General features: G+C 42.9%; 1 protein-coding gene across 2 annotated transcripts in view; it reads left to right on the top strand.

Moving 5' to 3' along the window:
• The first annotated feature begins 1256 nt into the window (after window positions 1–1256).
• EPHA5 (EPH receptor A5) overlaps window positions 1257–16507 on the top strand; it is a 76153-nt gene continuing 60902 nt past the window's right edge. For both annotated transcript variants that reach the window (XR_007245721.1, XM_048510401.1), the window contains exons 1-2: window positions 1257–1388; window positions 9438–9543. Coding sequence is in view for 1 of the 2 variants with exons in the window: in XM_048510401.1 (XP_048366358.1) it covers window positions 9515–9543 (29 nt within the window). In the remaining variant the exon portion in view is untranslated. The remainder of the gene's footprint in view (window positions 1389–9437; window positions 9544–16507) is intronic.

Here is a 16507-nt window from a genome sequence, read left to right as displayed (position 1 = left end):
CTCAGCACAAATATAACTTCTTTAAGATATTATAAAAAGTGTTTTCGGGAAGAATTCCACATCTCTCTTCCCCAAAATGAGTTCAGCCCATTATATTTCTGTCAACCCGGGTTTTTCAAATATTGCTAAACTAGTGATCTTTCCCCCCGCAACCCAGATTGAAGACAACTCCTGCCTCCTGAGCAAATGCAAGCAGGCAGGAAATGCTTTATTTCTCCTGTCCAAACCTCTTATGTTTGTTATGTTTTTATTGCACATGCAAGTGTTGTTTTCCTGGAATCTATATACACAGAAGTGTATAGTTGTGAGATTGTATTTTCCCCAGTATCCACAGTCATCACAGACCCTAGAACACAACTGGGAATAAATAAAAACAATAATGTGAGGTCATCTTAAGATACTTATTGGATTTTTTGTACATCAGGTTTCCTTCTGAAGACCAGTCTAAAAAAGGACCACCAAGAGTCAGTTGCAAATTCTGCCCAAATAGGATTCCATGACCCTCTCTCTGTCATTTGCCTGCTCCCTCTACATACACAAACCTTCCCGTTCTTAATGTGAACAACTGTGGGGTCTGCATCAGGGTTAATGATAGAAACCGCCAGCTCTCAATTTAGTATTTTACATTGGGATATTCATGAAACCCATTCAGAGAAGCTTTCACAATCTTGATCCACCTTGATCTGAGATTGCAAATGCCTTAGCAGACCAGGTGCTCGGGAGCAGCAGCAGCAGCAGAAGGCCATTGCTTTCACATCCTGCATGTGAGCTCTCAAAGGCACCTGGTGGGCCACTGGACTCTGGTCTGATCCAGCAGGCTCATTCTTATGTTCTAAAGGTTGCATAATAAAATTACTAAATAGTAATGATGTTGAGATTTTAGGGAATACAGCACATTATTTATTGCAGGTGCTCTCATCCAGAGAATTTTAAGATGCTTTGGTCAAATGTGACATTGTTCTGCCAATTGTTGTGATATTTATGCCTAATAAAGGTTGAACTTGAACTTGAGTTGATCTAGACCCAACTGATTGGTCTTTTTGACAGTTCAGCCTATTCATAAAACTCTCCTCCAGCACCACATTCCAAAGGAATCAACTTCTTTCCTTCGTTGCCCAGCTGCCACAGCCATACAGAGTATGTGAAAGAGCTGCCACCAAGTTTGTGATAATTATTTAAGTTTTTTACCTTTCTCTATGTTTACATCTGTGGGGATGTGCTGTAAAAGGATCAAGAAACCAGCTATACCATCATCAGATCCAAGGAAACCACAGTTACTGCCGATGGCTTGAAACCAGCTTCATCGTATGTCTTCCAGATTCGAGCACGCACTGCAGCAGGATATGGTGGCTTCAGCCGAAGATTTGAGTTTGAAACCAGCCCAGTGTGTAAGTCATCTTAATTACTGCCTGCCCATGTCTGTGTAATGGCTGCGCTAAAGGGGGTCAGCAGGTCAATATCTTTGCAGGGGATTCTCCAGCTTCCCTCGCAGTAAGGCGTTCTGTAAGGCATTCTTGACCTGTCATGGCGCAGCACTTTAACTTATCTTTCCCAGTTTTGCTTCTTCTCATTCAACCAGTTGAGGAACAGAATATAAGGAGGTATTTAAACTGTAAATATCTGTTCCTTGTTGCAAGTGATCTGCTTCTGGTGCCCAGTATTTATTTGTTGATTTTTAGTGGCCAGCCATATGACTGTTCTCTACTAGACCGGAGGAGAGCTACTAGCAGTTAGAATCAATAGAACTAGGGTAGAGATTCATGCATCGACTGATTCAGTGTACTTAGTTTTGTTTATTTTTATACACACTATTTTCTGTCTTCAGGTGTGTAAATTAGCAATCCATGGCTTAAGAGTTCTAGATATATTTTCCATTTCTTCAACTTATTAGTGTATCTTTGGGGCATTTTTTAAAAAATGAGTGGTTAGAAATAAATATATTGCATTGTTGCTGGTGGGGAGTACAAAACTATACAGCAGTGGTGGGGAACCTTTGGCACTCCAGATGTTATGGACTACAATTCCCATCAGCCCCTGCCAGTGTGGCCAATTGGTCAATTGGCCACGCTGGCAGGGGCTGATGGGAATTGTAGTCCATAACATCTGGAGTGCCAAAGGTTCGCCACCACGGCTATACAGGCAACCCTGTGTCGTTCCTCTTTCCTCCTCTAACATCTGGAATGTGGGTCATCAATCCCTGACTTGGGTCTCATTCTGTACTTTAGGGACCAAGGCAGCACTTGTTCCTAGGGTGTCTGGCCAAGTCCCCTCAAGTATCCCCCCCGCCCGTGGTTTGCTGCCAGATCAACAATAAATGTTGATGCTTTTTTGGAACATGGACAAAAAAAAAGACGAGAAGAAGAGTTTGGATTTATATCCCCCCTTTCTTTCCTATAGGAGACTCAAAGGGGCTTACAATCTCTTTGCCCTTCCCCCCTCACAACAAACACCCTGTGAGGTAGGTGGGTGGGGCTGAGAGAGCTCCTAGAAGCTGTGACTAGCCCAAGGTCACCCAGCTGGCGAGTGTGGGAGTGCACAGGCTAATCTGAATCCCCCAGAGAAGCCTCCACAGCTCAAGCGGCACAGCGGGGAATCAAACCCGGTTCCTCCAGATTAGAAAAAAGGCTGCTTTCCTCCAGTCTAGCACAACCCATCCTGCCTCCTGATACCACTACTGGGTATATCCCTCTTCTCCAAGATAAGTTGTGCTGTATGTTATAGAGGAAATGAGGGGAATCCATAGTGGTAAGATATAGTGCCCTCCTAGGTAGTCCTTTTACAATTACCAGGATAGAACTAAAAGTCTTACCTCAGTTGGTTTTTCATGTCCAGTAGCGCTTCCACGCTCTCCCAGATCAATTGGCTGACAAGGAGACTAACTGGTAATGGGAGGAATCCTACTCCAGCATGGCAGCCACGTCACTGACAACACCATGACCTCACTTCCAGCATGTACTGGAAGTGATATGATGGCATCTCTGGCAACACAGGTGTCAGAATCCCAAAAACTGAGACAAACTCATGTGTAAGACCAGCAGTCTATTCAGAATTGTGGATCTTCTCTGGACAAAGCCAGAACTGACTTTGCCCACGCAAAATCCAATAATTAAAACGGCTTGCACCCCCCATCCTGGGAAAGTGCGCCTAAACGTAACTGTAGGAAAGATAACAGTGAAGATGCCCAGCCACTGTCCTTGGCCAGCACCTGGCAAGTGAAATCACATACAAGAAACAGTCAAAAGGCAGACAGTAATGCATTTAACCCATTCCACCACCCACCCGCATCTTACAGAAAGCAGCATAAGCAAATCCCCGATCTAACAGGCCTCCTGATACTCTGATATTTGCTCAAAAATTCTATGGTAAAAATGGTTTCTATTTTTGGCCAAAAAACAGAGCATCCCACTGCACTGGCAATGTGATGATGCCATTTCCAGTGCACGCTTCAAGTGGCATTGCTGTGTGACATTGCCACGTCACTAGTGATGTCACTACCTTGCCAGATGAGGCCTCCTTCTGCTACCAGTAAGTTCCTTCGGTGTCCAGGAGGACCTGGCAACCTATCCAGTCCTATAAAGAAACATCATCATAAGAGATCATATCAACCTAGACATGTGTCCCGTATTTGAAGGCTACACTTTTTCCCATCTATGCTAACATTCCAATAGATGCTAACAGGAAAAGCACGGCCCTGTCCTCCGTAATCAGGCGTGGGGCTTTTTTTTGGGTGGTCTTCTTGTGGGCAAGTTTAACCCACTATTAAATCCACGTGTGTAAACCAATTTCAGTTTCAATTTGCATGAATGACATATTTATTATATTTTCATTTTGTCCAGGAAATGTTTCATAATGGAAAAAATTCCCTTCATTTCCCTGTTGAATAGAAACTCATTCTCCATATTTATCCTCTGAATTTAAATTCATCAGTCTTTGATTATTGTTTGCCGTAAGCTCTCATCATCCACCTTCTTTCCTTTTTAACAAAAAGCTGTCAGTTTTCCAATTTTCAGTGCCTCTTACCTTTTAAAAAAAGAAACAGATTTTAAAGGAATCATTATATATGGGTAGACACGGCCATGGAGTCAGCGAGCAAGTTAATTATAGGGAAAACAGCTTAGTGATGCAAACATTAATGTAATAAAATTATCTATTTAATGTATCTCATATTGCATTAAGCATTAATCATGTCCTATAAGTAGAAACAAAACCTTATTATGCTGCCAAATAAATCTCTTGGATGACTTCTGCATGCAATAGGAAAACTTCGTATTGGGAGAAGTTCAGTAATCATGTTTCACGGTATTTAGAAATAACCTGCTGGCATTTCAGCACAATTGGTCTGTTGCCATTCTGACCTTAAACACATGCACAAAAATACCCCTAATAACTATGTTTAAAAGCCTGGGATGAAGCTCTGGCTGCAATGTTGAGAGGGAAGCCGTTTTAATGACATATGTCTCCAAGTATTTGTTAGTTAATCATGAATCAGCTTTTGCCAATGTGCTGGAGCAGGAACTAAATGATGTTACAGAGTTGCTGTCTTTTTCCTGCCCAGCCAGAATCTGTCCAGTTTCAGAGGTTTGCTCCTGAAATGGGGCATTGCATCAAACATGGAGTTGCCACCCTCTAGGTGAGGCCTGGATCTCCAGAGATTACAATTGATCCCCCAAAACCATTTCTTGATACGGAGTGGTGAATTCTTTCCCCCTGGAACTTGGAGATCCCTTGGAACAGCTGATCTCCAGATCGCAGAGATCAGTTCTCCTGCAGAAAATGGCTGCTATGGAAAATGACTCTGGCATTGTACTCCATTGAGATGCCTCGCCCCATAAACCCCCATGATCCCATTGGCTGAATGGGGGACTCCTGGCACCAGAGATTCCGCACTTTACTGGATTCGAGCTGAGTTCGAGCGTGGTTCCCTGAAAAAGTAGTAGTTCCCAACTGGAGTCGGAAATTTGGCCGTTACATGGGGCGAAGCTGGTACAAAACCATGTCAATCCCAGTGGTTGTGCGGAGCACTGAAGTCGAACGCAGCTCGAACTTAGGTCGATAACGCAAGTGCGGAATCAACCTATATTTACTAGAGTCACTGAGGGGTTCTGAAGGTATCTGATGGGTATCCCATCACAGATAGATCTTTTTACTCTTGCTTATAAATGGCGTTGAGGGGGAAGTTGGACACAGAGGTGAGGAAAACAAGATAGACAAAACACTGTAAATATTACTGCACTGAGAGGGAGACCAGCTTGGAAACACTTCGGACAAAATAATAGTTTTAAAAGGGGTTGTTGATAAAAAAAAAATGGAGAAAAGCTGCTTGGAAACTTTTTCGGCACCAAAGAGGGGAAAACGATGTGGAACTCTGTGGAGGAAACGCTTTATTTCCTGCCTAAAAATATTTTAAATGGCATTTGTGGAAAAGGCTAGAGAGATGTCTTTTTATTTACCTTTGGAAGAATAACTAGCCTGAATGAAAGTACCTTCGACACTTGGAAAGAATTCAAGTCGCCCATACTGACGCATTATTTTCAATGGTGCTGGGAAGTTTGTGGCTACACTTTGATTTCTGTTTCCTGACTTTTCATTTCTGGGGTGGCTTATCTTGATTCAGTACTTCTCTCACACAGTAAAAGCGGATTCGATCTTTTTATACACCTGTGGGCCTTTCCCCACTCTTTTCCACCCCCACCCCCCTATGCCGTGCGCTGCTCTCAGCGTGCGGCATCCTAGGCGCGCGCCTGGGCGTCCCCACGACCCCGCACTCTGCGCGGGGTCATCAAAAGGCGCCCTTAAGAAGAGCACCTGGGATGCCGCGTGCTGAGGTATGGCTGCCAGAACAGCTGGGGACATGCTTGTCCGGGGCGGCCTGCTCTAGGAGCTTTCCAGCAGCCCTGTTAGTGGGGAGTGCTGGGGGACCCCGCGCTACTCTCCTCAAGTAGCGTGGGGCTTAAGGTAAGTGGGGAAATGCCCTGTGTCTCTCTGCATTTGCAACTCTTTGCTGTAAAGGGAACAGACATTGCTCTCTTACTCTCCTGCTGGGCAGGTTATTGTGTTTTTTTGGGTGGGGGGACCTGGACCCCTTCCTCTTTCCCCCGGCAAAGGTTTTTACTTCTGCCTGCTTAGTGTTGTGCCCCTGCATTGTTCAGTTGATTTCTTTATTATGAAACAGCATCAGGAATAAGTATTCTGACTTGATTTGCCACAACTAAGCATAACCATTATTGCAAGCACCATTATACCCCATGTCACCCCCACATCACGTCACCCCACCCTGGCCAACCAGTTCCCAAGGGGGGGGCACCCCTCCAGTCCCACACTCCAAAGAAGAAGAAACTGCCTTCCCACCCGCCACCCCCCAGGGTCAAAACAGCCTCCATTCCACACTACTGAGAGAGCTGCAACAGCAGGTGTCTCATGAGCTGATAAGGGTGGAGAAGCAAAGTGAGTCCTCTGGAACATTTTCGTTCAAAAGATAACTTCAGACTGTCTGGCCCAAACTAAAGGTCAAAGGGAAAAGCTCTCACCAGTGGTGAAGCTACAAGGAGGCGGGGGTGTGTGCGTTACACCAGGTGCACACCTGGGGGCGGAAAATCGCCCCAACCCCCCCCCCCCACCTGAAAAAGTTCAGGCTGAGAAACCAGCCTGTTCAATTCAGGTTGCAAAAGGCGCCATGGTGGGAACTACACTACCCAGAAGACCTTGTGAGGCCAAGTTCCCACCAGAGTGCTTTTTGCAGCCTGAACTGAATAGGCTGGTTTCAGCCTGAACTTTTTCATGCTGAACTAAAGTAAGTGGCGGGGGACCTCGGAGGGGGGACGGGGGCGGAAAACACAGAGTCCGCCCCAGGCGCAGTTTGGCCCAGCTACGCCTCTGACTCTCACTGATCAATTAAGCCAGCCGGTGGTGTTTTAGGGTTCCCAACCTCCATAATTCCCAGGGTCCTATTGGAAGTTTGGTTGATCTCCAAGAGATCAGTTCCCCTGGAGAAAACGGCTGCTTTGAAGGGCAGACCCTGCTGAAGTCCCTCCACTGTCTCCTCCCCGAAATCTCCAGGGTGGGGAAATGCAGTTTGCAGCTGGCCAACTGACTTAGTTGTTGTTGGATTTCAGTGGGAGAAGGGTTAGGAGGATCCCCAGTTAGGCAGGGCAAACATTATAGACTTTTAAGCATTTTGAACATAAGTAGGGTTGGGTGCTATTCGTGTCAGAAATAGTGAAAGGTTAATTACCTTTCTTATCCCTATGACAGGTTTGATTCAGTCAAATAGCAAGCGCGTTTTAGCCCTTAAACTTTCTCAGGCTCCAACTCTTCCGTATCTTTGCTACTGTAATACTGAGAAGGCTGGAGAAGAGGAAAACAAAGAAACAGCCAGGCACAGTCCTGAAATAAACCTCTTTCATAGTTGATTTCAAAAAGGTAATGCTGGGTGTCAACATGAGCATTGCCCTCATTGAGCACTAGTAGATTTTAAGGGGTCTCTCAAAATGAAATATATATTTTAAAAGAACGTTCTAAGGTCCCTAGTTTCTAGATTGAGAAATGGGCTGTGGTCACCTGGATGGGTGGGGGGGGGGCACATCTAAGGAAAGAAAATCTGAGAAAGAAAAAGGATTTCATTTTACCTATAGTCTGTCTCAGAAAAAGATATTAGTAGGGTGGCATATCCCTCCACCACAGAACTCAACTTTCTTGTAGAATGTTCCGCCTGGGTCCTCGTGGGTCCCAGTAACTACCTAGTCCTGCTCTCTCCTTCCCTTGCCCCACCCATTTGAAAGTTTGAAAGTAAAAATATATTGGGACATTTACTTAGAACTATAAATGCTCTTGTATCAAAGTACCATGTTCAATAATGCACAAGATCATGGTTTGGACCGGGGCAGTGCTTAAAAATGAATGATAAGTCTCATTCAGGACAATATTCCAATTTGGAAGCAGACAGTTTTCTCAACTGTGCACACTAACATCTTTTTCTGTTTCTATTCTATTTTTTCCACAAAGAATTACAAAAATGAAATAAGAATTTGAAATAGAAAAAAAGTAATAGATGTATGGATCTGCAATATTATACTAAAGAAAAAAATTGGTTTTAACTATGACTTAAACTATAATATCCTGATTACGACATTTATATCTGGATTTTTTTTATTTATTTTTTTATTTATTTTTCAATTTATTATACCGCCCCATCCCCGTAGGGCTTATCCGTAGGGCTTATCCGTAGGGATAAGATGTTACATCATATAGTATTTAAGATAAGACTCCCATTTCTCTTTAAATTCATGTCCCGGCTTTCTGTTCAGAAGGATAATCAGTTTAGCTGTGTCAAAATATTCTCACTTTTCTTGGTCTCGGCATCTGTCCATTTTCCAGCTAGACACAACAGCGATTCTGGCTGCTGTTAATAAATACAAAAACAATTATTGCTGTGGTTTAATAAGTTTTCTGGGAAAATGCCTAGCAACACAATTTTTGGAAATTTAATTTTTTAATGTGCTTTGCATTTCTGTGTGGATCATTATCCAAAACTTTTCTGCTTTTTTGCAATTCCACCACATATGGAAAAATGATCAATTTTTTCATGACATTTCCAACATGTGCCATTATATTTTTAATTGATTTTGCTAGTGTGATCTGGAGTTATGTACCATCTGTAGAACATCTTATACCAGTTCTCTTTAGAAATTGTCATGCTGTGAATTTAATATTTACATAGTAATGTTTCTTAGTGGGGGGGGGAGAGTGATGATTCCTTGTACTTCTCAACATTTTGCACCATTTGTGCAAAATCTTGATGGTTTACCTAAAAGCTGCACATCGTACTTTCCTTTAAAAAAAACCAAAACATTTTTCCCCGATCTCTCTGGGAATACTTGTGGATAGATTAATTGTAGCCCGGTACCTTTATCTCCTGGTTGAGGCCCGGTGGCGTAGAGCAATCACCTTAGCTAGGTGTAATGCCCTGCCTTCTTCCTTTAGCCTTGGACGCCACCTTGGAATCCCACATAAAGAAAGGAAATGCCCCTGTGGCATGGGTTCTGTGGAAACAGTACCTCATATGCTGTTGGATTGTCCTTTTTATGAGATAGATAGGAAGAAGCACATAATCCCCTTCCTGCATGGAAGTGAAGGCATTACAGATAAACAGAAGGTTATATATCTTTTAAACAGCCACAACTACGAGCTGTTGGAAGCGGTGGCTAAATTTTTAAATGGTGTTATTTGAACTTGTCAGAAGTTATAAAGTTGTAAAGGCTGTTATTATCTTGCTAAGTTAATCTTAAACTATTCATATGCCATTAAAGGTATTCGAAATCGAACACCAAAACATTTCAGTCAGTGAGCCTCCATTTCTTTCTCGCAGACTTGAGCTGAAGGCAGCTGTGAGAAAGGGCGGCAATTTTAATCTTAAACTCCCTTTTTGTTTCTTCTGTCAGCAGTAGCTGCCTCCAGTGACCAGAGCCAGATTCCAATAATTGCTGTGTCTGTTACCGTGGGAGTGATTCTCTTGGCTATGGTTATTGGTTTCCTTCTCAGCGGAAGGTAAGAGGGGAAAGCTGCATCTCCGATATATTTCTGTTCTCTCGCTCTTTTTCTCTCCCCCTGTCACTTTGATCTGGCCAACTGTCTTAGAAGCACGTTTCTTTATAATTAGGGAAACCTGGAAGCGCTTTTATCTATTAAACTTCAGTGCGCGTGGATATGTTTGTTGATGGGAAAGCTCATCCAAGAAAAAGTGCCCCCAAACCTTTGCTCTCCAGAGATGTAGCTGTCTGTCAGAATCCCAAAAACTGAAACAAACTCATGTATAAGAACAGTAGTTTATTGAGTATTGAGGATCTTCTCTGGTCATGCCAGAACTGAGGTTTGCCTGCGCAAAACCCAGCAGTTAAAGCAGCTTGCACCCCCCATCCTGGGAAAGCGCGCCCAAAAGGAACTGTGAAAGAGATAACAGTAGTGGTGGTCAGGCACTGACCTTGAGCAGCACCTGGTACAGTATAACATCATTCAGCAGACAGTTGAAAGTCAGTTAGAAATGCAATTAACCCATTCCACCACCACCCCAGCATACAGAAAGCAGCAATAGCAAAATCCCCATAGTAACAGGTCTCCTGACACTGTCCATCCCAAGGGCAATGCCAATGCATTCTGTTTCACACAGTCTGTTCTATCACTGTGGCTGCTGTGTTTTGTACCAGGACCAGCCAAGTTAAAACTTCTATAAGAGACCCCCAAGGAAATGCCAGGATCATGACAATGGCAAACCACCTTTGAATGTCTCTTGCCTTGAAAACCCCACCAGGGGTCACTTGTAAATCAGGTGTGGTTTGTGGGCAAAAAAGGGCATCATCTCAAAAACAAGTATCTATATACAAATAACCTTTTAAAAGTTATTCAATCCAGGCATTTTTAAAAGTTAATTGCAGAAGTGCAAAGTAAGTTTACACTTTTGCAAGAACAAAGCCTCAAGCGCTCAATCCAGCCTAAGTCATGTTTGCCAGAAAGTATACATTAGGACTCAGAGGGGGGGTCATAAACAATATTGTGTGAGTGTGTAATTGTATGACACATTTGTTTATCTCATTCACACATATATTTTGTGCTCAATAGTAGTGGATGCTGTGGTATTCTTTTCCCTCTAAAATCCTGCAGAAAACATCCAGAAAACATCCAGAAAAGTTCTTACTGTGGTTTTATATCCTTGGAAAGCATTTTTTTCATCACATTCAGAAATGATGTTGGATCTTTTGAGAGTTGTTACCTTTGTCATTTGTACACAAGACTGATTTTTGGATGGATTTTTTTTCTTGGCTGTGATTCAGAAAAAGTCAACTTTGGATGTTCATGGAGGAATAATACTACAGAAAGCCTGATGACCGGACTAGGCTGGGGCCACCAATAGTCTTGGTCAAATTCAGCCCTAGAATACGGGAAGTTAATTTCTGAGTGAAGCCTGAAGAGAGGGAGCCGAGGCTGCTCCTCCATTGTTCAGGCAGGGCAGAAGCACAGATTTTGACTGTTTTTATCAAGCCTGGCCAATCTTCTGCCTGCCTGCTGCCTGTACCCTCTTTCCCTAAAGAGGTTCTGTCTGAGGTAACCAAGCTGTCTGAGGTAACTTCAGTCAGTTTATCTACTAGATTTGTAGCCCATCTTTCTCACTGAAGGTGGATCACACAACGTTCAAAAAGCATGAATTGGTTACCAATTTCTATGTCTGGGCCTATATGTCTCTAGACTACTGAATGACAGCTGATCTCTACGTTATATAGAGACCTTGCTGGGTCATAGAATCATAGAATCACTAGCAGGATACCCGTGCTTCACTACGCATGCTTCATCATAGCCTCTCTATGAATTTTGGGGTGACATTCAGCATACTTCTTTACAGCCTGTTTGTGAACTTTGGGGTGACATGCAACATATTTCTTCACAGCCTGTCTGTGGACTTACGGGTTGGTTTTTGCATATTTTCCAGCAGCTTCCTGTAGTTGTCTTTTTCTAATGCAATGTGTAAATCGCTTTCTGCATTTAACTCCTCTTCTCCCTTCAGCAGTTTCAGCAGAAGGAACAGGTTCATATGCATTGAGGAGGGTGGTGTTAGAATGCAGTTGGTGCATCATTGGATCAATCATGCTTGTTGTTTGGTGGGCATTAGCAGAACTTGTCGATGTGACAAATGGAATTAGAGCTTCAAAGTGCCCTTCATTAAAATGTCCTGTGAAACGAAGCTACAGTGGAACCTCGGTTTTCATTGGTAATCCGTCCGAAAAGAATCAATGAAAACCGAAACCGATGAAAACTGAGGCAAACTTTTCCATAGGAATCAATGTAAATCCAATTAATCCATTCTAGGCACTCCAAAAAACATACCAAAAACACATTTTTTGTGAATAAAGTGTTTAATGTTGAAAACAGTATAAAACAATAACACTAGGACCAGCTTCAGAGCCAGTGGACCAATGTCGCACCAGAAAGCTGTCCAAAGAGATTTGTTTCTGAGGCCTCTTTAAGATTTGTCTGAAATGGGGCAAGACATTGCCATTAAACAAGTTGCAGACACGGCCTGCAACAGCTTTGTCTGGGTGATTTTTCTCCACAAACCCCTACACTTTATTGCAAATTGATGAAAACCGAGGCAAATCGATGAAAACCGTGACCAATTTTTCACTGAAAAAAAGATGAAAACCTAAACTGATGAAAACCGAAGGCAATGAAACGAGGTTCCACTGTATAACTGTATAAACTGACTCATCAGTTTATGACTTGTGATGACTGACTGACTCATCAAAAGAACTCAAAAACCATTGAAAGTGCCATGTTGAAGGACATGAAACTCGTGGTGTTGAACTGTCACCCTTAGAATGTTTGTGCACATGGCCAGAGTTGAACAGTAAATATCTAATAAGTCGAGTGGAAGTGAATATTTTGGAAAATCCTTTCTTAGCGAGCACCTGAAGTACATAACGAACCGGTGTACCAAATTTCAACTTTGTAGTTTCAGTGGTTTTTGAGTTCTTTTGATGAGTCAGTCAGTCAGTCAGTCAGTCAGTGGTATTTCGCGTTTATAGATATAGATAGAATCATAGAGTTGGAAGAGACCACAAGGGCCATCAAGTCCAACCCCCTGCAATGCAGGAATACACATTCAAAGCACTCCCGAATATGCTGACCCAGCCTTTGTTTAAAAACCTCCAAAGAAGGAGACCCCATCACTTTCTGAGGCAGTGAATTCCACTGTCAAACAGCCCTGACGGTCAGGAAATTCTTCCTAATGTTTAAGTGGAATCTCTTTTCCTTCACCTTGAATCCATTACTGTGTGTCCTAGTCTCTGAGGCAGCAGAAAACAAGTTTGCTCCCTCTTCAATATGACATCCCTTCAAATATTTAAACATGGTTATCATGTCACCCCTTAACCTACGCTTCTCCAGACTAAACATCCCCAGCTCCCTAAACCTCTTGTTACCCAGCTTAACAGTATACGAACTTATTTTTATATAGAAATGGGGAGTACGGCTTGGCAATGCAAGAGGTAGACTGGGAGGGGATCGTTTTAGACAACTATACTAGAAACGGCTTGAAACTTATCCGCAGAGAACTCACAAGAGACCAAATTGTAGTTTAAATATGTTTATATAAATTTTGTTTGCAAGCAATCATACAGTGAGACGTTAAGGCACATACACACAGTTCCTAAGTATATAGATAGGGAGGAAAAGATAGGTTGGAGGATAGAATGGGAGTTGGGGAAGCGGGGGACTTATACGTTACCTAAAGTCTGCAGAGAAGTTCCAGAAGAAGGCAAGGATCTCTATACCAGCATAGGGACCCAAGCGAAGGACGATATATCGTGTCTCACACCAACTTGACCAAGGGAGGTTCAGGTTAGAAATGAGCACTGAGGCTCTAGTGTGCAGTATTTTTATACCCCTTTGCGCAGGTAAGGGGGGAATTCAAACTTAGATTTCGTTTCTTTGCAACTGCTTGGGGTTTCCTTGCTGGACTTGCAGGATTGAGCTAATTAACAGCTCTATCTATTATCTCTACTTCCCAAGACAATGGGGCCTATTGGCCCTAGAGTATATCAGTGAAACCTTGAATGTTTTATGCAGAGGTGCTTCCTAAAGTCGCTGCCTTAAGTATTCAAATTTGGCTGAGGCTTGAGTGAATCAGGAAGGGATCTTGTTGTTAGGGAGATCATATCTGAGAGGTGGGGGAAATGCAGGGAAGAGGCAATTGTTTGGAGAAATGTTTTCTCAAGAGCACAGTATCAGGGGCTTCCAAAAAATAGCTTAGCGAGGTGTGGTGTTCAGGAGTTCTACAGATTATATTATGTTAATGGAGTATTCTGGCAGGGTGGGATAATCAAAGATGCATGTCCTTGTTACGAGGCGTCCAGACTATATCACTGGAGTAACTCATAGATCTAATCTCTGCAAACAGATTGTTTGGCCTTAGGCTTGCTTTCAGCTTGGACACTCTGCTATCCACCCATACAAACATGGAAACTGGCATTTTGTAGCACACAGTGTGAGAAATAATATGAAAATCCAATATTTCATAAGGCAGGGGATGAAGGCCATGCTGACAGTTCCCCCCTTGAAAGCGGCTGAATGAAAGTGAGGGCGGTTTCACAAAGGAAGGAGGATAAGGGTTGCCTCAGTGGGATTCCCTACACTATCAGGGATCCCCTCCCCAGAAGCCTAGGTGAACGTGGGGATGAATCCTTGCCTTCTGAAGTGTGAAGTAGCAATAAGCACAAAGCTCATATTCTTATTATAGCACAATTACTGTATATACTCATGTATAAGCCGACCCATGTATAAGCCAGGGCGCCTAATTTTACCACCAAAAACTGGGAAAACGTACTGACTCGTGTATAAGCCTAGGACTCGTGAATAAGCCTAGGGTGGTTACACCAAAGCGGGTGGGGGCAGGGAAGAGCCGGGGTGCCTGCTCCCCACCGGATCGCTCCCCCCACCACCTCCCGGATCCCCACAGCAGCCCCAGCCCTTGGCTGCTCTGGCATTTCCTTGCTTGCAAGCAAGGAAACGCCAGACAGAGCATTCGCCTGCTTTTTGCAGATCAGGTGGGGCAGGGAAGAGCCAGGGCCACCCAGAATGGGTGTGGTCAACTTCACTAATGATTTACTGATTGTTCAAGAAGAGAGTGTTCAGTCTCTACAAGTGTGTGTTTAACAATGGAGGGAGAATTTTAACAATGGAGGGAGAATTTGAATCAAAATGGTGATATAACCGTAATCTGAGAGACCCTGATAACTAATTGATATAACAATTTTGGAGAATATAGTGAAAAAGTCAGTCCTTGAATGTATCTTGTGGGGATGTGAAGAATGGACATTTTCTTTCCTGTGGATTGTAACAATGCCACATATCTGTTAAGGGCAGTAAATCAATTCCCTTTTGAAAGCAATGAGATTGGATTTCTTTTTAGAGCGAGAAACTTTATCCAACTGACGGTAAATAGTCCCATTTAAATCCCAACCCCCCATCCCAGAAAATTAACTAATTCTAGAAAGAAAGTTTCAGGGAATCCTGGTTGGTGTTTATTAAATATTAACAACTGTCTTGTAAGAAACATGACCATAGCTGTCCTTAAGCTCACATGATTCATTATACATTCAGAAATGAGAGGAAGCCTTAATATAAATAGCTACACAGTTGTATTGTAGTAAAAACTACAGAAATTTTTTTTTCTAATGTTTATGAATTCAAAAACCACATTATTTTTCTCTTTTTCAGCAGGCTATTTCAGAATACTTGTCGTGTTCTCTTGATCTCTCAATGAAACTGACTCTGTTAATAACAAATTCCATTTATTGATTACAATATCAAACAAGTGACACCTCTGGAAAAAACTTTGTCAAATCTGAAGTTTAGGCACGAAACATCCCCTGTAAAAACACATCAATTACTCCTCCTTCCCACATCAGCAAGCAATAGCTCTTCCCAGCCTCTCAGTTCTTCGCAGCCTTTCTCCACCCCCCAATACATTTCCGATAAGAGTTATTTGAAGTCTGTGAGAGTTCCTGTTTCCCAAAGCTCGCAGCAACATGAGCAAGGAGCATAGCAAAGCAAAGACAGGTACACAGTTAAAAGGAAATGAGGCAGGCAGATCTTCCCCCATATGCTGCATCTTTCACTTCTCTCTGGAGATTCATGGCAAGACCAAATCATTAGGTCTAGACACACTAGATTTGCAACTTGTCTCCCCCTCAAATAAACGTGGTATGATAGGGTATGACATGGCCCCTTCCGCAGGCGGGATAAAGTAGCCCGCTCTCGTGCTGGCCCATTCGCATGCCTCCGTGCAGGCAGCAAACAGAGCCCGCGGAAGCAATGCAGGCTGCCATTGTGCATTTGCATGGAGGTGTGGCTTTTAGAAAAACACTCACCTCCCATCCTGCGTAGCTGCGCAGGGAGGACCTTTAAAAACCAGGAAGCTTTGCTCCCGAGCACCTGCAATCTGCATTACAACTAAAGAATTGCAGATAATGTGATTCTTGAAAATCTGGGTTGGGGGGGGAATGCGGAGCGGACCCGTGTTAGGAGCAGGATCTGTGCAAATTTCCCCATCAACATGGGTTTATTGGCCCGAGTGGAAAGGGCCAGAGACATGTTATACCTTACTAGAAAAATATACAGGTGAGCAACCAGATAATTGGAATAATTGTGGCACAGTGATTAGTCAAAAAAAATCCTCTTCAGTACATTAAATGGGATATTTCTCCTTCAGCCTAGTCCAGAACTTTAATTTATCTTCTTCTTTAAGGTTATTGAAGATAAATCAGTCAAAATTGGCTTTTTTTCCTTGTTTGTCCCAAATTGCTTTCATCATCCTCTCTTCGGAATTAAGATCTTGATAGATCACTAGAATGTTTCAATCTAACTTCCTATTACAGACAGCTACTGAATTAAAAACTTCCTGTTTAGCAGCTGAAGCTAGGCCATGCACATCTAGGATTTGAGAAAGAACTTTTTATGTTGC

Source organism: Sphaerodactylus townsendi, linkage group LG11, assembly GCF_021028975.2.
Source record: "Sphaerodactylus townsendi isolate TG3544 linkage group LG11, MPM_Stown_v2.3, whole genome shotgun sequence".
Taxonomy (NCBI): Eukaryota; Metazoa; Chordata; class Lepidosauria; order Squamata; family Sphaerodactylidae; genus Sphaerodactylus; species Sphaerodactylus townsendi.
This window is presented reverse-complemented; position numbering and strand designations above follow the sequence as displayed.